Below are 27,843 nucleotides of genomic sequence, written 5' to 3'. Positions count from 1 at the left end.
GGGGCATAGACATAGTGGATAGTCAGAGACTTTTTCCCAGGGTAGAGGGGGCATAAGTTTAAGGTGCGAGGGGCAAGGTTTAGAGGAGATGTACGAGGCAAGTTTTTTACACAGAGGGTAGTGGGAGCCTGGAACTCGCTACCGGAGGAGGTGGTGGAAGCAGGGACGATAGTGATTTTTAAGGGGCATCTTGGCAAATACATGAATAGGATGGGAATAGAGGGATACGGACCCCGGAAGTGATGAAGATGGGATTTAGACGGGCAGCATAGTTGGAACAGACTTGGAGGGCTGAAGGGCCTGTTCCTGTGCTGTACTTTTCTTTGTTCTTTGTTCAAAACCCTTACACAGGAACATCCGAGAGGGATTCCCCAGCACATCATTGGGGTTCCTCCTAAATGCTGGGGAACCCGGAAGTAATGGACCAATAGCACATAAATTAATAGCAGGAGTAGTCTATTTGGCCCTTCTAACCAGCTCCATCATTCAACAAGCTCATGCCTGATTTGATTGTGACCTCAACTCCACATTCCCACCTACCCCGATAATCTTTCACCCCTTGCTTTTAAAGAATCTATCTAGCGCTACCTTAAAAATAGTCAAAGACCTGGGTTCCACCACCCTTTGCGGAACAGAGTTCCAAAGACTCAAGACCTTCAGAGAAAAAAATTCTCCTAATCTTCATCTTAAAGGGTGATCCCTTATTTTTAAACTGTGACCCCTAGATTTTCCCACAAGAGGAAATGTCCTTTTCACATCCACCTTGGCAATACCCCTCAGGATCTAAAGGTCTCAATCAAGTTGCCTCTTACTCTTCTGAACTCCAGCCGAAACAAACCTACCCTGTCCCACCTTTCCTCACAGACAACCCACCCATTATTGGCGTTAGTCTAGTGAAACTTTAACTGCTTCAATGTTTCATTCTTCATTAAATAAGGAGACCAATATTGTAAACAGCACTCCAGATGTGATCTTACCAATGCTCTGTATAACTGAAGCATAACCACTCTATTTTTTTATTTAATTCCTCTCACAATTAATGATATTATTCTATTACCTTTCCTAATTACCAGCATGCCAACCTTTTGTTATTCATGCACCAGGACACCCAAATTCTTCTGCATCTCCGAGTTCTGCAATCTCTCACCATTTGGATAATGAGCTTTTTTATTCTTCCTGCTAAAATGGGCAAATTCACATTTTCCCACATTATACTCCATTTGCCAGATCCTTGCCCATTCAACCTATCTATATCCCTTTGTAGCCCCCTTGTGTTGTCTTCACAGCTTACTTTCCTACCTATCTTTGTATCATCACTCTGACCTTCTTTCAACAGCTGTTAAAGATAAAAGTAGCATTTGGGTCTGCAGCCTTCAAACTACTGAATCATACACCCAAGTGTTGAACCTAAATTATTTATTTGTGCACTTTTCATTCTTGAGATTTATAAATAAGACTTGGATTTTGGAATTAATTTGCTGGAGCATGTGAGCCACTGGAGGGTAGCAATTACAGAGGTGATGGATCGTTAGATTTAGTATTGGAATGGATGTAGGTGGCAGAATCCTATAATTCATATAGCATGAATGTCTGAAGATGGGAATCCTCTGAACAGTTAAACTTGCAGAAACAAAAATATTGGCAAGAGTAGGTTTGACATAGAGACATAGATGACTAATATTCTAGAAATGGCAGATATTCTTGGGGATGATATTGGATCTGAACTTCAGCCCAGAATTGAACAAAGCTTAAGCCCAGTTGAGTTCAGCCTGAGCAAGGAATCAAGGAAAGGATAGAATCAGTCTTGGAAATTGAGTTTTGTAGGAAAGGTGAACTAAATCGTAAGTTCCGCCAACTAAGTCTTTGATATATATATACATTCTATAATTCTGAGATTTTGAAGTGAGAGGGGAGACAAAACTGTCAAAATGTTCCAATAATAAAGGTGACGAGGATGCTTAGTTTGCAAACAATTGATAGACCTATCAGATACAGCAGAATCTATACAGACTGGACTGAGAAATAGTAAATAACATTCAGTGTCAAAAATGCAAAGCAATAAGACTAGGAATGAAAGCACTGAATAAGTGTAAAACTATAAACTAATGGTGTTAGTTTTCATCATACTGCGCAAGAAGTAAAATAGACTTATTGATGAACAGGATATTGGATGAATTCCAAAGAATAATTTGGGGGCATTTGTGCACACTAATGAAACCATCTTCATTGTGTGGCAGTGGTTTAAAAAAAAATCAAATTGGATTTTCGGTTGTATAATGCAAGGGATCAGACACGAGGAATATCTTATAAAAGATGTTTTGTTCTTCACCATCTGAAGTATACAGTTCTGATCACCGTATTACAGGAGAGACTTCATGGTACTGGAAAAAGTACAGCAAAAGGTTATTGATCTGATACCAGGTATCAGACATCTGAACTGCAAGGGGAAACTATAGAAGCTGAGTATATGGGTGTTGGAGAAATGAATGAAAGGGGAACACTGGTGTGATTCAGGTCCTTAAGGAGATGAAGAAGTTCTACCTGGAGAAACGGTTTATCTCCATTTCATGAATAATATAAAGGGCCATGGGATCGTGTTTATGAAGGAAAAGAATGGACAGATCACATTTAACTATATCACAAAATAGTTGATGAATGCTTGAGATGAACTGTTCAGTGAGGCAATTGAAGCTGATAATCTCTGATTTTAAGAGGGTATTGAAAGACAGTTTGCAATAAAATTAATTAAGGGATAAAGGTAGTGAACTCTGCATTTTGTTGTTGAACTCCAGCAAGCCAGATGGATTGAAAGGAGGTCTTTACTGGCCTTGCACATGTCTATATTGATGATGGTATATAGAACAGAATCAAACTGTTTTGACCCACCAATCAGATTTGTGTGTTTGCTCATCAAAGGAGCAACCAGGTTTGTTCCAACAATTCTGCTTGATTTCGATATCCTTTCGCATTTCTCTTCAACAAACTATCTGATTTTCTTTTGAAACAGTCCAAAGTTCTGCTTTGGCAATAGGTTGTGAAAGAGGATTCGGAATTCAGAACCTTTTATGTAAATATAAGATGATTTATTTTCTGACCTTGCTTTTTTATTCTTCAATGGAGAAAAATTATGTCATCTGTTTATCACCAAGGAAGTAGTTCATCGGGGTCACATTTTAACCTTCAGCAAAAGAAAACACCCTAATATTTTAAACCAAAGTAAAAGTAATGTTCACTGTGAAAAGCTGTTAATATCGAACTTTTGTGCAAAATTACTGATTGTTGCTGTCTGCCACTAATCATTTTTGTTGTCTAAATGGCAAGACTCATTGACTATTAAAGATTGATTGCAGTAAATGGTGCTTTAACTAGCTCATCTGCTAAAAAGACCTGTAATTATTACTTTACAGGTATAGGTACAGGAGCTGGTGCATGCATTTTTGGATACCTTACTCGTTCGACCACAACAGAGGAACGGGCTACAGTATTTGCTGTCGTCATGGCTGCACGACAAGCTGGGCTCCTAATTGGTAAGTGTTAATATATAGGTAGTGGTAATGCAAAGCTATGGAATGCATAGTACAAACATATAAAGTAGGAGCAGGAGTAGACCTCTCGATCCTGCTGCGTCATTCAATAAGATCATGGCTGATCTGATTTAAACCTCAACCCCACGTTCCTGCCTACCCCAAATAACCTTTCACCCCTTAATAAAGAATCCACCTAGTGCCATTTCAATGGAGATATTGAGCTGCCTTAATTAGAGCCACAAGTAATGAGTGAACTATTTCTGTGGTCTTGATACACACTTATCCAGGTCTTGAATGTGGACCTGTGGTAACTTGACCACAAAAAGGTAGTCAAATGAGTTGTGAAATGAATCATCTTCACTTATATGAAAAAAATTTAAGTAACAGTTTATAAACTAGCAGCAGATCTACACAAATATACACAAGCTCCTCGTGGCCAGTGCTGAAACCCGTGCAAGCCCATGCTACTGAGGATGTCACTCACGCTTGCTCACAACTTGATAAAGAAATCCATACATATAATTCAAATCAGAAGATGTTTATTATAACACTGTAATAGGACCCTTCTCCAACGGAATGACACTTTTCTCATTGATCATTATGCTCCTCAGTCAAAATGGCTAAAAATATACTTTGAAAAATAATTTTCTGAACTACGAAGTCAAATGTACAATTCTTGATTTAGTGTTGCTCTCAAGTCAAACTTTTCAGTTAGTATGGCAGAAACAACCATTATTTCATTTACCTGAGTACCAAGGAGAATTTGAATAAAAACACTTGCTACACGGTGCAATGGATGACACATTGTGTATGGTGGGGCAATATCTGAGGTCAAATGACTATCAATTAACTGATTCAAGCAACTTATTTGACATCTCCGTGCAGTATTTTGGAAACAGTACCGGATGGCACTATAGTTCTCTTAACTGGAGCACAGCCAAAATCTCAATAAAGAATAAATAATTAATACTTATTAAAGGACGGGATATCCTTTCAAGAAGCCCACATTATTAGTTAAATGATGACGGTAATCTCCAAACTCCCGAATTGAATGACACTTGTGACTCTGTCTGCCTGACAAGACTCTGAGCGGCACATCAGATCAGTACAAGCAGGGCCCACCACACCACCCCCTTTCCAGTGAGAGCCGGTCCGACCCTTCCTCTCTCGGACCGACATTCCCCTCTCCCAGACTGACCCTCAACCACGCCCTCCTCCCCCCACCAAAGGGGCATGTCTTAGCCCTCTGCATCCCTGTTACTTCACTCCGATGCAGCAGGCTGGTGGCGAGCTTCATTGCTCCTGCCTCACCCAGTCTGAGTGAGGAAGGTTGGTTTAGATTGGGGCTTTGGAACCCCAGCGGCGGTAAGCCCATCAAAAGTGGTAATCTGACTGAGATTGGCACTGCTGAAGTTACAGGCCTATTTATTTTTTAACTACTTCCCACCCTGCGTTCTGCTCAACCTGACCTAGAGTAACTCTTCCTCAACATCAAAGCAGCATTTCATAAAGTGTGGTACCAAGAAAGCATAACAAAAGTCAATGAGGATCAGTAGGAAGAACCTCCAGTCACTGGTATTGTACCTGATACACCGGATGATAGTAATGGTTGTTGTATTCCAGCTGTGAATAAATACCTCATTAGACTTTGATTCAAGGTCCTGGAACCCACATGAAACAATAATTCTTTGCTCTGTAATATTTGCCTTGTAAATTTTTATTTTCTCTATTCCTCTTTTACTGTACTTATGCACAGGAGGCAATGTTGCGACCCAGAAATTGGATCTCACCAAACCGAGGGGTTGGGAAATACATTACCACTTATAAAAGAGGAAACAAATCAAAAGCACATTTCTATTGAGAAATTTATGCCTTTTAAATTGACTTCCGCTCCTGTCCTGAACATTTCTTTCATTTCCCCTCTGAACATTCCATATTCAAACTGGTTCTTTCTTCCATTATCAACTTCACATCTGTCCTATGCACCCACTTTTTGCTTCACCTCCCTCTCTGTCTCTTTCGTCATTCAGGAAACTCTGGCTTTGGTTCTCTGATGGGAATCCACCTTGGCGGTACCCAAGCTTTCTCCTCTTTAAATCCACTCAATGGCTCTGTTACAGTTTTGCCGGACAATCTTTGATCTCAATTTACCTGGGCCAAATCTGTTCTCGCCCAATTGAAGTTTTGCATGCCCCAATTTACTCTGAATTGCTCTGGTTCTTTTCAATAGTTAACCTAAACCTTTGATCACTGTGCCTTTAAATGTTCCACTACTTGATCTACCTCATTACCCTCAACTGGATTCAGTAATGAAGCCTTCCTCGTCCAGCCAGAGACATAACTGATCTAGAACATTCACCGGAGCCCACTTTCCTTCCTGCCAGTTGCATAATTACTTTAATCTACTTCTTCAGCGATCACTCTCTAACAAGTATGATTGTCCACCTAAGAAACTCCATGTTACTGGTCATGGGTTCTGTCGGTTCTTGCATGGCTGATGAGCTCGATCCTAAATCCGCATCTTCAACCCCACACTTGGTTGGTGTTTCCGGGAGATGGGATCGGTTTTTGGACTCTAGAGCACTGAGATTCATTTTTCGGGCTCCTTTTCCAGGCCTCCTCCTGTCGTCAGGTGTTGTCGAAGATTTGTGTCCCTTCAATCAGGAGGTTCCTCCAAGGAAGTCTCTTCTGAGCAAGGATTTTCCAAGTGTTGACGTCTATGTTGCATGAGTTCAGAGTCTTTACTGCCAAAGCAAATCTTCTTTGCTGAGCTCGAGGAAGGCTTCCGAACAAGAGGACGACAAAGGAAGCACTTCAAAGACACCCTGCCCTATCTTGAGAAAAGCCTTCAGGGTGTCTTTGAAACTCAGTGTCTTTGAAGCGCTTCCTTTGTCATCCTCTTGTTCAGAAGCATTCCTTGAGCAGGGCAAAGAAGATTTGCTTTGGTAGTCAGGATTCTGACATCCCAAGCACATGGCTGGCCTAGGGTGCTCTTTCAGAGGGGCGGTGCAGACTCAATGGGCCTCCTTCTGCACTGTGGAGTTTCTGTGATTCTCAAGGGTAATTAGGGAAGGGCAATGATGCTGGCCTGGTCAGTGAAGCCCAGATCCCCTGAATAAATTTTTTAAAAGTCTATAATTCCTGCATCTATTTATAATTTCATTGCAAATGTGTTCCTTTTTATCTTTCCCATTGGTAGCCTGTATAATACCTGGAAGAGTAATAGTTCCTCTATATTTTTTCTTGGCTCTAAGAAAATAGATTTCATCCTTGAACCCTCTAAGATATCCTCATTCTCCATTACTGTAACATTTTCCTTAATCAACACTACTACCCCTCTTCCTTTCTTTCCTGAGCACATTGTAGCCAATAATATTCGGTACCCATGCCTGTCCTTATTTTTTTTGAGCTATGCCTGTGCTATCTCTATGATGTTATAGCATGGTATTTCAAATTCAGGCCAGCATTTCTCCACCTTCTAAACCTAATCACCTAGAGCGAGAAATGATACTTCCAATTTGATCAAACCTTCTGCAGTTTGCTGTTCTCTCCGACCTACAAGGTTCCACATGCCCACTGTTGGACTTGTTCTTGCACTTGTTTTGCCCTTTCTTGCTCATGGTTTTTTCTGGGCTATAGAACATAGAACAGTACAGCACAGAACAGGCCCTTCGGCCCTCAATGTTGTGCCGAGCCATGATCACCCTACTCAAACCCACGTATCCACCCTATACCCGTAACCCAACAACCCCCCCCCTTAACCTTACTTTATTAGGACACTACGGGCAATTTAGCATGGCCAATCCACCTAACCCGCACATCTTTGGACTGTGGGAGGAAACCAGAGCACCCGGAGGAAACCCACGCACACAGGGGGAGGACGTGCAGACTCCACACAGACAGCGACCCAGCCGGGAATCGAACCTGGGACCCTGGAGCTGTGAAGCATTTATGCTAACCACCATGCTACCCTGCTGCCCCAGGGTTTCTCTTTGAATCATAAATATAGCCCAGAAGGAGGGCGTGCATTTTTCACATCTGTTGAACACTTGGATTGCTTGGTGCTGACGGTGGATATAACTAACTGCAAAAAAGTGGTACAATTCAAAATGACATTGATCACCTTTCAGAACTAATCTTGAATGTAACAATTTGCATATCTTTTCAAATAATTTATTTTTTTCTTGATTGATTTTGTTTTTTAAAAATTGGGTAGTTAATTGACAGTTCCCTTAAGAAAATGGAACTTGTCATACCATAAGATACAGGAGCAGAATTAGGCCATTCAGCCCATTTAAGACTGCTCCACCATTCAATCATGGCTAATATTTTTCTCATGCCCATTATTCGCCTGTCTTCTCCCCATAACCCCTGATCCCCATCTTAATCAAGAACCTATCTATCACTTTCTTACCTCTTTCTGACCTCCACAGTTTTCTGCACAATGAGTTCCATGAACTTGCTTCAGTATGAACTTCATGGGAATATAAGAATAAGACCGGTCAACCATTCAGCCCCTCAAACCTGCTCTGCTGTTCAGTACCTTCTGCCTCAACTCCATTTTCCTGCCTGCTCCCCATAACCCTTGATTCCTATTACAGCTTTGACGGAACATGCACAACTCTCTGTGGTAGGGTTTCCAGAGATCCGCAGTCATCTCAGTGCAGACCTTTCACATCTTAAAATCTTGAGGTCATTAACTATTCTTCGTACATAAAAAGCAATAGGGTAGCCAGGGAAAGGGTTGGCCCAGTGAAGGATAGGCAAGGGAATCTATGTGTGGCGCCAGAGGAAATGGGCGAGGTACTAAATGAATACTTTGCATCGGTATTGACCAAAGAGAAGGAATTGGTGGATGTTGAGTCTGGAGTAGGGTGTGTAGATAGCCTGGGTCACATTGCGATCCAAAAAGACGAGGTGTTGGGCATCTTGAAAAATATTAAGGTAGATAAGTCCCCAGGGCCTGATGGGATCTACCCCAGAATACTGAAGGAGGCTAGAGAGGAAATTGCTGAGGCCTTGACAGAAATCTTTGGATCCTCGCTGTCTTCAGGTGATGGCCGGGAGGACTTAAGAATAGCCAATGTTGTTCCTTTGTTTAAGAAGGGTAGCAAGGACATTTCGGGGAACTACAGGCCGATGGGCCTTACGTCAGTAGTAGGGAAATTACTGGAGAGAATTCTTCGAGACAGGATCTATTCCAATTTGGAAGCAAATGGATGTATTAGCGAGAGGCAGCATGGTTTTGTGAAGAGGGGGGGTCGTGTCTCACTAACTTGATAGAGTTTTTCAAAGAGGTCACAAAGATGATTGATGCAGGTAGGGCAGTGGATGTTGTCTATCTGGACTTTTGTAAGTCCTTTGACAAGGTCCCTCATGGTAGACTGGTACAAAAGGTGAAGTCACAAGGGATCAGAGGTGAGCTGGCAAGATGGATACAGAACTGGCTAAGTCATAGAAGGCAGAGAGTAGCAATGGAAGAGTGTTTATTTGATTGGAGGGCTGTGACAAGTGGTGTTCCGCAGGGATCAGTGCTGGGACCTTTGCTGTTCGTAGTGTATATATAAATGATTTGGAGGAAAATGTAACTGGTCTGATTAGTAAGTTTGCAGACGACACGAAGGTTGGTGAATGAGGACTGTCAGAGATACAGCAGAATTTAGATCGTTTGGAGACTTGGGCGGAGAGATGGCAGATGGAGTTTAATCCAGACAAATGTGAGGTAATGCATTTTGGAAGGTCTAATGCAGGTAGGGAATATACAGTGAATGGTAGAACCCTCAAGAGTATTGGCAGTCAGAGAGATCTAGGCGTACAGGTCCACAGGTCATTGAAAGGGGCAACACAGGTGGAGAGGGTAGTCAAGAAGGTATACGGCATGCTTGCCTTCATTGGCCGGGGCATTGAGTATAAGAATTGGCAAGTCATGTTGCAGCTGTATAAAACCTTAGTTAGGCCACACTTGGAGTATAGTGTTCAATTCTGGTCGCCACGCTACCAGAAGGATGTGGAGGCTTTAGAGAGGGTGCAGAAGGGATTTACCAGGATATTGCCTGGTATGGAGGGCATTAGCTATGAGGAGCGGTTGAATAAACTCGGTTTGTTCTCACTGGAACGACGGAGGTTGAGGTTGACCTGATAGAGGTCTACGAAATTATGAGGGGCATAGACAGTGGATAGGCAGAGGCTTTTTCCCAGGGTAGAAGGGTCAATTACTAGGGGCCATAGGTTTAAGGTTTAAAGGAGATGCACGAGGCAAGTTTTTTTTTTTTACACAGATGGTAGTGGGTGCCTGGAACTTGCTGCTGGAGGAGGTGGTGGAAGCAGGGACGATAGTGACATTTAAGGGGCATCTTGACAAATACGTGAATAGGATGGGAATAGAGAGATACGGACCAGGAAGTGTAGAAGATTTTAGTTTAGACGGGCAGCATGTTCGGCACAGGCTTGGAGGGCCGAAGGGCCTGTTCCTGTGCAGTACTTTTCTTTGTTCTTTGTTCTGCCTCCAGTGGTCATTTTAAAATCTTCACTATGAATAGTTATTCCACCAATGCTTAAAAAAATGATCCAAATTGTTTTTATGCTTTTCCTTTAGGACCAGGATTTAATCTTTTCCTGAGACTTTGTAACTTCAACCTGGGACCATTTAAAGTAAATAAATACACGTCACCTGGGGTAAGAATTACTCTGTTCTTTTAAACTTTTGCTTTGTGAATTCATGTAGAATTAAGAATAATTATAATAATTAGTGGCATATTTATAATTGCCATGATCTCGCAGAGGCTAAGTGTCATGCAAACCAAATCCGAAAGGGAAACTTGCCAATCTATCACAACCTGTTTCTTTTTGTAATTTACCAAGAGAAGATATGTCTACTGAAGTCAGAAGCTATAAATTCCAGTGACACTTTTGAAGATTTTAAATATTGCGTTAAAACATTTATCAAGAAAAGAAAAAACACACGAGATTTAATTTGCACAGTTAAAATTAGTCTTACAGAACATGCCCCCCCCCCCCAAAAAGATTTGTACTTGGTTTGACTCACAAGCACTCCTTTAGGCAACCATCTCCTATCGATATTTAATCTATCAATAATTCCAGTAATATTACCTAAAGACCCACTGTTGCTGTAGGGGAGGTTTATCACAGGCCTTCTCTTCTTCTTCCACTCTGTTTGGAAATTCCAAAAAACCTTAAACCAAAACCTTACTTTCTGGAGAAAACATAACGCTTTCTGGGTTGGCTGAAGGTCACTTTGCTTCTTTTCCCAGTTCTCTCTCAGCACACAGCACACTCCAGGGAAGTCTTCCATTGCGTCTCCTCGAACAGCTTTCACATCTTTCCTGAAATACATTATTTCCTTTTTCAATTTTTCCCATTGCCCTTCTCCTTCTTTGAAATTTACCTTTACGTATTCCTATTGCCATGATATTCTGGTAAAATAAAATTTATGATCTTGTTCAACAACTGAACACAACAAATTTGTAAGTATGTGGTTGCAGTAATAAAATTCACCTGAACATTCTGGTTTTGAAACGTTTCCAGAAATTTCAAAGGATTGTGGTCAGTATATTATAAACTTTCCTTCAAAGCAATGCTTGCAACATAAATTTTGAAATGCTGCAACGCTAACGCTAAACTTTCTCGAGCAGTGAATATTTCTTCTGAACTACCTTAAGTATTTTAAACCAAAACAGATAAGGCGGGATTTAAGTAAATGGGAACAAAGTCTCACAGCGAGCGCGAGAAGCACAACACACTCGGACGTCACTCGGATTAGATAGAGGACCTCAGCGGGAAATGCACGGCCGAGGTCTCACGTAGCCCCCTTTTCTGCATTGAGGAGCTCGCCTCGCCAGAACTCCTTGGTGTAGTGAGAGATGCGTTCCAATAATCGTGCCAGGCACCCCCGATCGGATTGCAACTGCATTGAAAATGCCAGCTTGTCAGTGTCAACCTGGTACTCTGGCAGTGCCCTTACCAGCTGGCAGGGAAACCTAGGCACCTTGGCAATGCCAGGCTGGGACCCAGGTGGCATTGCATGCTGGCACTAGCAGTGCCAGGGTACCACCCTGTTCAAAGAGCATGCACCTGGGGGCCTCCGATCCCCTGGGAGAGCCCCACAAGTGCCGTTCTGTCTGGTTCCCGTTTGTGGAGACCAGTTCTGAACGGCGCTCGCCCGAGGTCTCCGAGGCAAAAGGGATAGATCCCAATGCTTCGGGTGCCTTGGGAAACTGTATTAGAGTGAGTCTAGCTGTCTCGCTTCAATATGCAAATTTGCCAAAAAGTGATGCTGCCCACAATGGGCGGGATTTACATTGCAACATCTCGCAAGATCGCTTGAGGTGTTGCAAACCATGTAGATCCAAAGAGCAGGGTCTTCCGGCTTCTATTGGCCACGTTGCACCACAGCGAGCTGTTTTTCGGGCACGGCGTAGCTGTTCGATCACGCCCATATTAGAAATCCAAAAAAATACAATTTAGTATATTTTTAGAAAAAATTTGAAATGCCCTGATATAGCACTCTGAATGGATGACTACATCTTTGTGCTTTACAGTAAGGAGGAAAGTGTTTTATTTTATTTAAGATCGCAGGCCCTTTGCTGCTCCATAAGCAGCTGTTGACGATGGAGTAGAGGGAGCAAGGAAATCAACAAGGACATAAGGCAGAAAAAGATCATTTAAGTGTGATAAGCTGAGGGTGCAGGCCATTTTTAATTCTGCAAGCCGGAGAATGGAAAGCCAGTCGAGTTTGCAGAGGGAGGGTCTTATGAAATTATTGTAGGTGGGGACAGGGACTGTGGCATTTTCTGTAAGTTGTAGCATGTCTGGGAATAACTCTGTGTTGAAGGCAATAGCAAAGAGAAGCAACTAACTAAAATTTAGTGATGCTCTGGCTGCTAGTGGATAAGTGAAACTAAGCAAGGACAGCCCCTCTGAAATGGCGACAGACTGCTGTGAGCTTCTATGCCAAGGAGCGCAGGGAGGGGCAGGGGCACAGTTATAGGAGATGCAACTTGTGACTTATTATGGAAATGAATTGCAGATGTAAAGAAAACAACATTTTCAAGATTGTATAAATATGTAACAATAAACAGTGATGTCTAGAAGTCTGAATATGTTGAGCTACAGGGTACCAATTTTCACCACAAACTTTCAACCTACTCTATTAGGATGATGTACTATTTATGATAAGTTGCAAGAAAGCATTTGAATAGGTATTTTTGCATGGTAATTGTGCCAGAATGTCAAAGGTATTCAGACTTAACTATGCACGGAAATCTCTTACACACACACTAATATGTTTTTGTTCATTTTGTTACAGTTGTTCATGTGTCTTATGTGGATCATTCTTCAAGTGATAATAATTTTTATGTATTATGACCTTCCATTGGTTTGCAAACACAATTCTCAACGAAGACTAATTTCAGCTGTGGAGGAAGAAGAACCTTTGGTTCATGATGATGATGATGTGAACTATGCAGCTGCAGAGAACAATCGGTATGGTAGCATTAATGAAGATGAAAAATCACGTGTCCCACCAACTAATGAAGTGGATGGTGAAAATAGCACAGTAGATGACTATCACTATATACCTAATGGACACATTGATGAAGATTGCAAAACGAATGATAATCCATTCCACAATTTTAGTGCCACTAAAGGTGGGTATTTTAGTGCCACTAAAGGTGGGTATTTGCAAATTATTAACTGTAACCCATTTGTAAACTCCTGCCCCACCCAACTCATTTGTAGAATTGTTTTGAAACTTAAACTTCCTTTGCTTGTTGAATGACTCATTCAAAGGTGGTTGTGCTGTGGACCATCCATGTATTCTGCTTATTGGTTTTCAGTTGTGTTAAAGTATGTATTAGATTTTAATCAAATTTCAAAGAAGGCCCCTCCAGAGGACACCCACATCTCAGGCCATAGGAAATGGAAGGCAGCATACTGGATTGACACCTAGATGTAGTGGTAGGGCAGGGAAGATTAAGAAGTTGTGGGTGCTCAGAGTGGGTATGGGTGAAGGTAGATGCCATTAATAACGGTATTAATAATGTTGCGCTGTCACAAATCACTATTAAATAACATTGCACCTCAAAGCCACAACTCTTCTGATTTCGACCCCTTTCCCATATATAGAATTATATAGAATTTACAGTGCAGAAGGAGGCCATTCGGCCCATCGAGTCTGCACCGGCTCCTGGAAAGAGCACCCTACCCAAGGTTAACGCCTCCACCATATCCCCATAACCCAGTAACCCCACCCAACACTAAGGGCAATTTTGGACACTAAGGGCAATTTATCATGGCCAATCCACCTAACCTGCACATCTTTGGACTGCGGGAGGAAACCGGAGCACCCGGAGGAAACGCACACACGGGGAGGATGTGCAGACTCCGCACAGACAGTGACCCAAGCCGGAATCGAACCTGGGACCCTGGAGCTGTGAAGCGATTGTGCTAACCACTGTGCTACCGTGCTGCCCCATAGGGATGGTTATTCTCCCCATTTAATCAGACATAAGTGGAGTCTGAGGAACATCTCCGCTTTCCTCGGATCGAGTTGACATCACCCTCCTGCCTTACTTACATGGTCAACCCAGACCCATCACCCTAGGTGATATGTCAATGAGAATTTCAAAGGGGGGGGGGGGGGGGGGTTGGCGGGATTGAAGGTTTGTGGGGTGGAGGAGGGGGGAGGTGTTGTGGTTTGTGGAACACCAAATCTCCTAATAAGTGAACCTGGTGGCTATGAAGGCATCCCTGGTCCTCCTGCCCTGACGCACCCTGCTGTCGCCTGTACTCCTCGGGTTCTTACTCCACTCCCTCCTGGTCCTCCTCCTCCTCCTCAGAGGAAGTGGCTCGTTCCTCCTTCTCCTTCTCCTTTTCCAGCATGTCACTAGCTGCTATGCCAGGTTGCAAAGTGCGGTAGCACAATAGTTAGCACTGTTGCTTCACAGCGCCAGGGTCCCAGGTTCGATTCCCGAATTGGGTCACTGTCTGTGCGGAGTCTGCACTTTCTTCCTGTGTCTGCGTGGGTTTCCTTCGGGTGCTCCGGTTTACTCCCACAAGTCCCGAAAGACATGCTATTGGGTGAATTGGACATTCTGAATTCTCCCTCTGTGTACCCGAACAGGCACCGGAATGTGGCGACTAGGGGCTTTTTACAGTAACTTCATTGCGTGTTAATGTAAGCCTACTTGTGACAATAATAAAGATGATGATGAGGTTGTGGAGGGCACGACGGACAACGGTAATGTGGTACATCCTCAGGGGTCTATGCTGAATAACATTGCTGAATCAGCTGAGGCAGCAAAAATGCATCTTCAGCAGCCCCATGCACCATGGATTACTGACCAAGTGGCACTGTGAGCTTAACCAATGGGGCTTAACCAAGGTGTTGGCCGTCTGCACTGGCATCATCAGCCATTACCTCAATGGATAGCCCTTGCCCCCCAAGAACCATCTCAGCAGTCTGAGATGGTCTTTAAAGATCCCAGGGATCTGCCAATGACCCAGGACGAAGCTGTCATGCATTCTCCCAGGGAAGTCTGCACACATGTGCATGATGTTCATCCGCTGGTCGCAGGAACCTCTTATGATTGATGAAGGGAACTCCCTGATGCCATGGTACTGTCAAGGCCACATGTGCCCCCCCCGGATCTGAGGCATCCCAGTGATGGCAGCGAATCCCGAAACCGGGCATCTTGTTGGGCCTGGTCAAGGTCAAAGTGGAGATGTTGGGGAATACAGATCTCTAAGATGCACTTGTGGACTGATGATTGAGATAACCTACAAAAATCACTGGATGAGACCTGAAATAGCCAGTGACAAAGTTCAGGAATGCCATGACGTGCGTGGCCACAGGGAACAGGTGCCCTCCTCCTCCAAGTGGCGCCAGGTCTGCAAGAAAATGACAGAGTTACCTCTGCCTGTCTCTGTGCAGACGGAGTCTGCGGTGATACATGGTCCTCGGCCTGATGGCTGGTCTTGAGCCTGACCTGCGGCCTCCTGTCCCGTGGCGCAGAGTCCTCCTTGGGTTGGGCTTCTTGGAGTCGGTGTTGTCTGTCTGCCTGCAGTGCTGTTATTTAAATTATTGCCAGCTCTGCTGGCTCCATTCTGAGACAAATCTGTAATCTGAGAGAAATGGGAGAAAGAGTACACAGTCTCTAGCAGCCAGCGCTGCCTCACCTCTCTGCTGTCCGTTACACTTCATTGCTTTACTGGCCACGATCACTGCCGTCACCCTATCAGAGTCGTCTATGGGCTTGCATCAGGTTTCTCCCTCAATATCAGCAGCAGTGGGGGTCATCATGTGTTGTGGAAACTGAATGCCTGTGTGAACCTTGAGGGCTGTTGGATCTCCCAGGATATTCACGTGCTCCACACTTTCCCTCCCGATGCCCTGCATCCAACCTTCATCCCTTTGCACTTAAGGTTTCAACCCCTCACCCTAACTGTGAGACTGTGGGTAGCTGATATTGCAGAGTCAACTGATGATGGGCAATTAGACGAGCAAGACTCTTGGGACTGTAGAAGGCACAACTTCTCTGAGGTAGGGAAAGGCTACACTAACAAGTACAGATCATACTCTGATTTAGTAATCCAATTTTTTAATCGCTGTCACGTCTTAGCACTCCTGGGCAGCCACTGCATTATCTCAGTGATTGCTCAGCGCTCTCCCCCCCCAGCTTGATCATCACTTCCTGCCTTCTCCATCTTGAGGTCACATCCAGCTAGCCCTCAGGCTGACAACCTACAGTCTCATCACTCCCTTCCCCAAACTTCATGATCTTTGCTCCCCCAGTTGGTCCAGGTCCCCAGGCCATTTGCTACTACTATCTGTGAATTAATTTTTGCTTCACTGGCACACAAGCTGAAGATTCATTGCCATCAGTGAAAAGGTTTTCAGATGAAAAGCCTTGCTGTATAATCTCTGAGGGCAGTCAGCAGCTGTGTAAACAAAGAGTTTTTTTCCTTCACTCTGGCCTTTGAAGTGCTCTGTAAACAGAACCTTTCCTCACTGTGGGCTATGAATTGCTTTTAAAACGGGCAGGCTGCAGAATTGCTCAGTGCTGTGAACTGAATTTACAACAGGCTTATTTGCAATGCAGGTCCACTGAAAGCCCCCAGCCCAGAGGTAATTTCCGACCTGCTCCCTCACCCCAGACCGACACCTCAAACTCTTGCAACCTTGAACTATCCCCCCTCCACAGCTGTCCAGCAATAACTTCCCCCTTGTGCACTGTTAAACAAGGTGGAGAGCAGTACTAACCTCCCTTTCTCCCCCTCAGAGCCCATGGCGCCTGGTCCACGTTTTTATAGAGCAGTTGTAATTTTTTTTTAAATTCGTTCATTGGATGTGGACGTCACTGGCTGGGCCAGCATTTATTGCCCATCCCTAATTGTCCTTGAGGGGACATTTAAGAGTCAACCACATTGCTGTGGCTTTGGTCACATGTAGGCCAGACCAGGTAAGGATGGCAGATTCCCTTCCCGAAAGGATATTAGTGAAGCAGATGGAGTTTCATGACAATTGACAATGGTTTCATGGTCATCGTTAGACTTTTTAATTCCAGATTTTTACTGAATTCAAATTTCACCATCTGCCATGGCGGGATTTGAACCCGGTCCCCAGAGCATGTCTCTGGGTCTTTGGATTACTAGTCAGACGATTATACCAGTACGCCACTGCCTCCGCGTGACATCATGCTGGTGGGTTGGAAGATTCAGTGAGGCCAGAATATCTGATTTTAAACTCGCTCATGATATTAAATTGGCTTGAAATGCATTCGAATCAGGATCACGCACAGAAAAGGCATCACCAGGGAGAATCCGGGAAGATCATGTTCCGAAATCTCCTCGGCTCAAATCCCGTCTTTGGCCTCTCGCCATATATTGCAGCCATTCCAGGATTTGCGCCCATGGCTAACGGACCCACAAAATTGCACCCTTTAATTCTCCGTTTTATTGTTGATATAGAAAAAAGTGGCAGAATTTATAATGGAAAGCATTCCTGTGGTTTGATGTACTCCAAGAAGCCTTTAGAATTAATGTCAGTTTTATTCTTTTTTTTTTATTGATCATACAGCCCTGGTCCTTGGAGAGTTTTTTTTTGGCAGTCTCAATGCGCCACCTTGTGGACAAAAGATTATTCCAATTGTGCAATGCGAAATCTTCCCATAACAAACAAATGGTGAACATTTGCATTATAACTTTTGGTCTTCACATTGTCTCTTTTACCGAAAGGTATATTATAATTTTAAATCAATTCTTAGGATATTTTCCGTGCAATTGTGTCTTTTCAAATGAATATAATAATACCCATATTTGTATAAATTAAGATTGCTGTCTCTCGACCAGATTAAGTAACAGATGTAATTCAGAACTGGTTTAATTCTGTCCCTATAAAACGATGTGCCACAATATTTTTATTGAAGTAAGTAGCTGCAGTGTTCTAAAAGCAGCTTAAGACATCAGTCTGGTGAAAATTAAAATTTTCTTAATTTTCCCTTGTTATTGAAACATCCATCTATAATCAGTGCAGTGTTATTCTCCCATTTCAGAGTATCTACGAGAGGAAGTTGTGGTTGTCCTTACTGCACAATTCATCACACTATTCAATCAGACTGCTTTAGAGGTATGTAAGTAGATTTAACCAGAACATAATTTTGAATCGGATGCAAACCAATGTTAAGTTTAAGGTGACGCTTGCCACCTAAAGCTCTTTAGCAGTTTTAAGGGTTGCTCTGCAGGTTTTTGGATTTGTTGCTTTACTAAAGTGGACGCAGCTGAATGATGGATAGTAGAGCTGTTGTTGAACTGACGTTTAATTCTCTGCACTTGTATTTGTTATTTTTTACTTTTTCTCGAAAAAAAATATCAGTTTTAATTCCATACAGCAGATTGCCGTGTAAGTGGATGATGCATTTTTTAAATTTTAGCTAGTTCCTGAGTTTTGTTACATTTTTAAAGCAGCTTTACTCTTGGGAAGGGCAGTGTGGACTTTTGATCTCAGGTACTTGCCCTGTCCCAAACATAATTTTCAACATCCTGTATGCATTGTAAATATAATGTTTAGGTTGGTCCTGGGAAGGTCATGCATTTGGTGCATTCATGAAAATATTATCACTGTATTGCAGATTAAGAATGTTGCTCTAACCCAGCACCATTTAAAACCACATTATGTCAGTTAAATTACCTTGCTCAATAGACGAGTTGTTAGAGATTGTTAATCTCAAATTAACAACCTGAAATATATTGTTTGCAGGAAAACAAAATCTTTGCATGGTTATACTGTGAATATATCAACACCCTTCCCACAGCCCCTACACACCAGCATCAAACTCTGTTTAAACTCTGAGATTACTGCTTACTTTTTCAAGGTGTAGTGTTCAGTTAGCTTTGCTGTACCAGGATTTGTGCCTGGTGACCACCATTGTGTGATGACATTGGCACTGAATGGCTAATTATTCATTGCAAAGTCATCCAAAACGTTTTTAATGTAATTACTACAGTAGAAATGAAATGACACGCTGATAATTTCTGTGCGCAATGATTTGAAGTTTTTGGATACGGAGTTTGAAGTTTTATGAATGCTGTTTGTCTTACCTTTTCAAATAAAATATGTTAAATGTATTTAAATAAATATGCTGAATTTTCATTTCAGACAATGGTTACTCCTATTACACAAAAGTATTTTCAGTTTGGGGAATTGGAGAACAGTTTGATGTACTGTATATGTGGTGTAGAGGTAAGTAAAAATTGCCATTCAAAGTCATGAAGAAATACTGTAGATTTTACCTTTACCAATCAATCATCTATAGCGATTCCAGTAGAGTAGATTTCGGTTGACCTGGTTCCAGAGAGAAGTGAAATGATTCAGTGGAAGTGATGGTCTTATACATGTAGGTGCATCACAATGTCAAGCAGAACCCTGCCAACAATTGATTTAAGCGTGTCGTGAGAATGCTACCACCCTGGATTTTTAAATCAGTAGTTGCACCATAAATGCTGCCTTGGATGCAATCAAACTTTTATTACTTGGTGCTTTTTTAAACGCCATGATGCTGTACACCATGCAGCCTTGTCCACAAGGATTCAAAGACAAAACCCTTGTAAGGAGTGACAATACTGGCATTTTAAAATCTTGAAACATGTATCCAAAAATTGAAATTAAGCAACATGGGTAAGACAGCAAAATGAGACTGAGTATTTGAACAAGATTTTGGTGATATGATCTGTGAATTAAGCAACTTTGAATTAAGGTTAGATAATTCTATAAAGTTTGGTAGTGGAAGGAATGGATGTCACAAACTTTCTTGTTTGCATCTGAATTTGGACTAAAGTTCTGTTATTGCCTACTCATTGTTTGGAATTCTACTCTACACGATGCTTGACTTCTGGTGGGGAAAAAAAGGAAATTAAATTATTATCTAAATACAGATATTGTCTATTTGTAGTATTTAATATTAGACTCTAGAAACATTTTGGCATTCTTTTCGGTGGTAACATTAAAATTTTCCGTTTTATAGGTAATAGCTGGATTCTTTCTTGTGAGGTGGCTAAGCACTCGGTTTACAGACCGAGTAATCCTGGCAGTGGGTCTCGTCATGTGCAACATTTCTTGTATTTGGTGTTTGATTTTCCTGGCAAACCCAAAAGGTAAGAATTTTGTTCCCTCTGTGTCTTTTTGTTACTTCCCATCATTACGCTTTTGAGAATAAAACATTTCTAATACAAAGTATAATTTCTGGTACAGAAATAAGTAGGGGGCGGGATTTACCGCACAACCCGGTGCATGTTTTGCAGCAGCGGAGGCTTCCCGCCAGTGGGATTTTCTGGTCCCGCTGTTGACGATGGGATTTCTTGTTGACTGCACCTCTCATCGCCGGGAAACCCGTGTGCCATCGGTGGGACTGGAATAACCCGCCGGCGACAACAGCTGGTAAATTCCGCCCGTAATTTCTTTAAGATGCCCATTGCTTCCTCCAGATAGGTTCAAAGTTTAATTTTTGGGTGATTGACATTTGGAAACTATAGCATTTACATATAAATCAATTAATTTTGCATAGTCTTTACAATTGAAGTGAACTCCAACAAGATGAAATGAATCCTTCTGTTCTACCTAATGTGAACAGGTAGGTCGCAGAATAAGCCTCCAATATGTGTCTGATGATTTTGCATGTAGAGTAATGTTAATTAATTAAAAATGCCTAATCATTTTTGGTCTATTGTTTTAATTTAAAACATCCCTGATCATAAATGCTATTTCTCAGTTTTACCACCATAAAGCACAGTTGGTAAGCTTCACAATTGTATATTACGACTGTGATTAACGGTACAAGTCTCCTGATGCGAATGGCAAGGCATTGCTCCAAATTCTCAGTGTCCTGTAGCTTTATCATGCAAATGAATCCATCCCTTGGAATATGGCCAGGGTCATCAGGAGAGTGATCCCTTCCTGCTGTACTTTGACAGTGCAGCTCCCAGTCCCATGCTCACAGGACAGGTTGCCACAACTCCAGCTTCTGCCTTATTGTTTACAAGGTATTCCAAACTTTATTGTGTCCAGTTATGGATGCATTTATATATGCTCTTAAGTAATTTTTAAAAATGCACAGTAAGAAGTCTTACAACACCAGGTTTCTTTCTTTAACCTGGTGTCGTAAGACTTCTTACTGTGCTCCCCCCAGACCAACGCTGGCATCTCCACATCATGTTTAAAAATGCAAACCTCTTGTCTTTTTTCTTTGCAGGGAGTTTTGCCATTTTGCTATCAGAGTTTGTGGTAGGTGTGTTTCTACAAATTCTGGGGTTGCCATTTGTTGCTGTTTCTCAAGTGTCTTTGTTTTCAAAAGTTACAGCAGAGAAAACACAAGGTCAGTTGGTTGTAGTTTCTCTTCCCTATACCCTCATTCTTAGAGTATGTATATTGAAAGTAGGTGATAATGTGTCCCATTGGAGTTTTTCCATAACCTTTTTTTTTATAATTTAGAGTACCCAATTCATTTTTTCCAATTAAGGGGCAATTTAGCGTGGCCAATCCACCTACCCTGCACATCTTTGGGTTGTGGGGGCGAAACCCATGCAGACACGGGGAGAATGTGCAAACTCCACACGGACAGTGACCCAGAGCTGGGATCGAACCTGGGACCTCAGCGCCAAGAGGCAACAGGGCTAACCCACTGCGCCACCGTGCTGCCCCTCCATAACCTTTTTAACACAACACAGTCCATGAGGCTGGGTATTACGTTTTGAATTTGACATCAGTTTTATTATTAAGCAGTTGTTTCAAAAATTCTTTTTAAAAACATTATCAAATTCACATGTTTAAAGGTGGTGCCTTTAAGTAGAATTTGTAAACCGCACAGTTGTTTTACTCATTAGTCCACAAAGAGATACATATGCCAGGCTTAACATAAAGAAATATCATCAGGAGTAGGGCTGTTCACCAATGCTTCTGGTGTGATCATCTCCATTCCCAATGAAGTAGCTCATGCCAGTTGACAGCAGGACCTGGAAAATACCCAGGCTTCACCTAGCATGGCAAGCAATATTTGTGGCACCTGTAATGGAATACTCAAGTAAGAGAACCTAGCGACTCCTCATAACCTTCAATGCCATCAAAAAAAAAAATCTGAAATTAAAAGTCCAATGATGGCCACAAAGCCAAAAACCCATCTGGTTCACTAATATCCGTCAGGAAAGGAAATCTGCCGTCCTTACCCAGTCTGGTCCACGTGTCTACTCCAGCTCCATAGTAATATGGTTGACTCTTAGTTCAAGGGCAATTAGGGATGGGCAGTAAATGCTGGCTCAGCTGGTGATGCCCACTGGTTGCCCACCATCTACACCTTGGTGATTCCCATTGACAGAAGCTTAACCTGATCAACCATATCCAAACCATAGCGGTAAGTGCAGAATTGAAGCAGGGTAGTGTGAAGAAAACAAAGGTAGTTTTAAAGGATTTATATTTATACAGGTAAACGTTGGAAAAAGGTATAGTTTTAAGTGGGGTTAATTTAGTGTTTCCATGGAAGGAAGGGTAAAACCTATAGTTAAATTCATGCTGGAAAAAGGTGTTTATGTGTGTGGAGGTTGGTTCAGGTTCAACTCTGTTTCTGTACTCCGAGAGGGCTACGGCATCAAGAGTAAATAAATTAGCAATGGTTGCTTTGCAACAGGGGCCACTTTCCAGAGAGAGAGGATTTCCTTTGTTCTTAGTTTTAGCTGAATTTGTTGACGGTTGGAGATAATATACTAAGGAGTGAACATCTCTCAACTTTGCCACAAGAAAGAAAGGATTGTTCAGAAGAATTATAGGAAGATTAAACCAAGTGTTCTGAGTTAAAGAGACAATTTCAGGAACCCGATTTTAAAGTGGGAAAGCAGAGTTCAAAGGTAAATCAAAGGCTTGATGCTATTTTAATAGAATCTGGAAATCAAGAGTTAACCGAACAGTTTGTACAGCAGTCAAATCCTAAAGGGGGTGGTGTAAAACCTGGACTGGATTCACTTTGATAAAGTAGAACGGAAGCTTTGTTTAAGAGAGTCATTTGAAAAACCTGGACTGGAGATTGGAATTCAAACCACTGATGGAAAGCATTATTATGTAAGAATAAAAATTGTATTTTTGGGGGTGGTGTTTGGAAGCTCCCACGTGATGATCATTTGGGAGATTCTGAGGAGACATCCACAGACACTTGGGCTTCAGTGCGGAGTGTGTGTATTTGACCATAGCCGATCTGTGTGCTTAATGGGACATTGTGTTACTGAGACAATTGTACCTTAAGATAAGCTGTGTAACCCGTGTTAATCTTAAAATTGGTGTGTATTTGTTAAGCTTGGGGGGGGGGGGGTAGTAAAGGAGTATTGTATCATAATCTAAAATGTTCATATTTAATAAAAGTTTTTTCTTGTTAAGACTAATTAACCGTCCTGTGGCTCTGTTCCTCCATGTTTTATTTTTTAAAAAGTAAAAGTTGCGGTCCTTTGAGCAGGGTTCCATTCTGGGATCGCCCCAGCTAGTTATAACACCGACTGGGATTGTAACAAATTCTGTGACTAGTGGCTCACTGCTCTCCCTTAAAAGCCTATCTTTTAAGGCACGTGGGCGGCACGGTAGCACAATGGTTAGCACTGTTACATCACAGCGCCAGGGTTTGATTCCCGGCTTGGGTCACTGTCTGTGTGGAGGGTGCATATTCTCCCCGTCTCTGCGTGGGTTTCCTCCGGGTGCTCCGGTTTCCTCCCACAAATCCCAAAAGACGTGCTCGTTAGGTGAATTGGACATTCTGAATTCTCCCTCTGTGTACTTGACTAGGCGCCAGAGTGTGGCGACTCGGGGCTTTTCACAGTGGCTTCATTGCAGTGTTAATGTAAGCCTACTTGTGACAATAGAAGATTATTATTATTATTATTATATTTGTTCATGAGATGTGGGTGTCACTGGCTAGGCCAGCATTTATGCCCAGTCCTAATTGTCCTTGAGAAGATGGTGGTGTTTTACCTTCTTAAAATGCCCATGTGATTTTAGGAAGGAAGTTCCAGGATTTTTACCCAGTGACAGTAAAGGAATGGCAATGTGGTTCCAAGTCAGGACGGTTGGAGGAAACTTGAAGTTGGTGGTGTTCCCAGAATCGGCTACCCTTCTTCTAGGTGGTAGAAGTTGTGGGTCTTAACATATAAGAAGCTGTAGTCAAGAATGTGATTCTGTTTCCGAACACTCTACTTGCCTGGTTGGATACAACTGTAACAAACTAATGAATCTCAGCGATATCCAGGCTAGAGTAATTCAGTCGATATCCATATCCACCCACTTCATTACCTTGAGTATTATGGCTGCAGTATGGTCGAATTCAGAGTTTGAATATCTGCTTTGTTTTACTTGAAACGTCAGCTTCAACTAAAGCAATTCGAAAAATTCTTTCTTGGCCTCGCAACTGACAAAGGATTCTAGAAGTTTCAACAACTTGAGCCTTTTGCTTCATATACTTCTGTCATACAGCCTATTCAATGGGGTATAATAACAATATTGCGCGTATGTGTCTTAATAATAGAGATGGAACAGAGGCAGGAGGAAGAGAAAATCTTGGAAAGTTTACGGCACAGAAAGTGGCCACTTGTCCTATTGTGCCTATGCCAGCTGAAAAATGAGGCACCTGGCTCAATCCCACTTTCTAGCAATTGATCTATAGCAGGTTACAGTATTGAGATTCACATCCAGGCAAATGTTAAATGAGTATTGAGGGTTTTTGCCTCTACTACCCTTTCGGGCAATGAATACCAAATTGTCATAATCCTTTGGGTGAAAACCTTTCTCCTTTTCTCCCCTCTAATCCTTCTACCAATCATTTTAGATCCATGCCCTTTAGTCACTGATCTTTCTGCTAAAGTAAACAGGCCCTTCCCATTCACTCTATCCATGCTCCACACAATTTTATACATCTCAACTAAATCTCCCTCCGGCTCCTCTGTTCCAAGGAAAACAACCTCAGGCTATCCAATTTTCCCTTATAGCTGCAGTTTTCCAGTCCTGACAACATCCTCCCAAATCCCCTCTGTACTCTCTCAAATGTAATTATGTCCTTTCTGTAATGAGATGACCAGAACTGCACATAGTACGCAAGTTGGCAGCCTAACTAATGTTTCATAAAGTTCCAGCATAGCCACTCTGCTCTTATATTCTATGCCTTGGCTAATAAATGAAAGGATCCCATAAACCTTAACCATCTTATCAACCTGTCCTGCTGCCTTCAGGGATCTATGGACATTCAAGTTTCCACAATTCCTCTACACCTTTCAGTATCCTCCCATTTATTGTGTAATCCTTTGCCTTGTTTGCCCCACCCAAATGCATCACATCGCACTTCTCTGGGTTGAATGCCATTTGCAAATGTTCTACCCATCTGACCAGTTCATTGATATCTTCCTGCAGTCTGCAGCTATTCTCCTCGCTATCAACTATGTGGCCAATTTTTGTACTTGTCTGCAAACCTCTCGATCTTCTAAATCATTGATGCATGCCACAAAAAAACAGGAGACCTAGTACTGAGCCCTGCAGAAGCCTACTGGAAAAAGACTTCTAGTCACAAAAACATTCATCAACAGTTGCAATTTATTTCCTGCCACTGAGACAATTAAAAAAAAAAAAAAATTTTTATTGAAATTTTTGAAAAATGTATAACAACAAAACAATAATAATAACAATAATAAACACCCCCCGGACCCGTAACAACCCATATAACGAGCCCCCCCACCCCCCCCAAACCCGAAGAATAAATTAAAAATAAATTAAATTAACATAAACAATACCCCCCCCCCCCCCGGTTGCCGCTGCTGCTGACCTAGTTCCCTATCGTTGAGCCAGAAAGTCGAGGAAAGGCTGCCACCGCCTAAAGAACCCTTGTACCGACCCCTCAGGGCGAATTTGACCTTCTCCAGCTTAATGAATCCCGCCATGTAATTAATCCAGGTCTCCACGCTTGGGGGTCTCGCATATTTCCACTGCAACAAGATCCTCTGCCGGGCTACTAGGGACGCAAAGGCCAAAACACCGGCCTCTTTCGCCTCCTGCACTCCCGGCTCCACCCCAACCCCAAATATCGCGAGTTCCCAGCCTGGCTTGACCCTGGACCCTACCACCCTCGACACCGTCCTCGCCACCCCCTGCAAGAACTCCCCCAGTGCCGGGCATGCCCAAAACATATGTGCATGGTTCGCTGGGCTCCCCGAACACCTAATGCACCTGTCCTCAACCCCAAAAAACCTGCTCATCCTCGTCCCGGACATATGAGCCCTGTGCAGTACCTTGAACTGGATGAGGCTAAGCCTCGCACATGAAGAGGAGGAGTTCACTTTCTCCAGGGCGTTCGCCCATGTCACTGAGACAATTTTATGTTGAGTTTTCTACGTTTCCCTGGATCCTGTGGGCTTATTTTAAGCCGTCTTATGAGGCACACAGGGTACATTGCATCAGAGCCGAGAACCTCAAAAAAGGTCAGTTTATGGAAGCAACAGTTTAGTAAGGAGTTATGGAAGGAACTCTGTGCCTTGTTGCAAATTGATTTCTAAGCATTCTCACAAACACAATGAGCAGATTTCTTGACATTAAACCTTATGACAGTGGTTTTCTTTTATGTAAATCATGGATATTTACAGCAAATGCATTTGATACCATTGAGCCAATTCCTAGTACCAGTCTAAAATCTATCCTGTTGCCCTAACATGTGTGGTAGTATGACTAGAGGTACTACGGTACCTGGGAGTGTGAGCTACCATTGGTGGAGAAGGCTCGCTGCTCATTGGCCCAAGTGTTTGCTTTTCATTGGTCAGAACGTAAGGTAGCTCCGCCCAGTGAGGCGGGGTATAAGAACATGTGTTTCCCAGTAGCCGGCCTTCTTTCTGTACTCGAGCTGCTGGGGAAACAACTTGTTGATTAAAGCCTTCAATTCGGACTACATCCTCGTTTCAGTAGTTATTGATCGCGCATCAACATGTTACCTGAGGTCCTCCAAAATCTGATTCTGAAGGTAACATGGCTGTATTTCCCCGCTAGCAGGTTTCACTTTGACTTTAGCCATCATTTTAAGCTAGCTCTTCTGGCATCACAAGGGTGATGAATGCAGGACTATCATACACTGGAGGAAACTGGAAGGAAAGGCCAGGGGAAATATGCAGCTGTTCTTGGTGAGGTTGTTAAATTTCCCACAATACAAGAATTCAAGGAACTGCCACATCAACTTTCCTCAAAACATGTGCCTAGCTCTGGTGCCTGACCAAACACACTCCATACTTCTGTTATGTACTTCAGTCACTGGGTTGCCACTTGTTTTCATTTCAAATTGGGTACCGTCTATGTAGCCCATTAGCCTGCTTGTTCCAGTGGTGCTATTGTTCATTTAAGGAAGAGTTAATTTTGTACTCCCTCCACCAGGTATTTTCTCACCTGTTCTCTTTGATTTGAGGCCTCACTCTTGCCACATGCTGCCACCCTCACCCTAGTATATCTGAGGGTTATAGGCTGTATTTGCAAAGCTAACATGCCTCTGCAGATGTAAACTAACAGATTATACCAGCCAGAGTGTTCAATAGGGCCTGTTAACTACACTTAAGGCGGCACAGTAACACAGTAGTTAGCACCGTTGCTACACAGCGCCAGGTTCGATTCCCTTTTGGGTCACTGTCTGTGCAGAATCTGCACGTTCTCCATGTCTGCGTGAGTTTCCTCCGGGTGCTCCTGTTTCCTCCCACAAGTCCGGGAAGATGTGCTGTGAGATAATTTGGACATTCTAAATTCTCCTTCCATGTA

At 42.7% G+C, this 27,843-nt stretch overlaps 1 protein-coding gene across 3 annotated transcripts in view; it reads left to right on the top strand.

The window, feature by feature from the left end:
* LOC119976025 (major facilitator superfamily domain-containing protein 8-like) overlaps positions 1–27,843 on the top strand; it is a 77,008-nt gene that overhangs the window by 29,607 nt on the left and 19,558 nt on the right. For all 3 annotated transcript variants that reach the window (XM_038816097.1, XM_038816095.1, XM_038816098.1), the window contains 7 exons: positions 3,408–3,527; positions 10,123–10,202; positions 12,853–13,192; positions 18,098–18,171; positions 19,201–19,284; positions 20,066–20,195; positions 21,290–21,412. In XM_038816097.1, the coding sequence (XP_038672025.1) occupies positions 3,408–3,527; positions 10,123–10,202; positions 12,853–13,192; positions 18,098–18,171; positions 19,201–19,284; positions 20,066–20,195; positions 21,290–21,412 (951 nt within the window). The remainder of the gene's footprint in view (positions 1–3,407; positions 3,528–10,122; positions 10,203–12,852; positions 13,193–18,097; positions 18,172–19,200; positions 19,285–20,065; positions 20,196–21,289; positions 21,413–27,843) is intronic.

The sequence above is a fragment of the Scyliorhinus canicula genome, chromosome 13 (assembly GCF_902713615.1).
Source record: "Scyliorhinus canicula chromosome 13, sScyCan1.1, whole genome shotgun sequence".
In the NCBI taxonomy this organism is placed as follows: Eukaryota; Metazoa; Chordata; class Chondrichthyes; order Carcharhiniformes; family Scyliorhinidae; genus Scyliorhinus; species Scyliorhinus canicula.
This window is presented reverse-complemented; position numbering and strand designations above follow the sequence as displayed.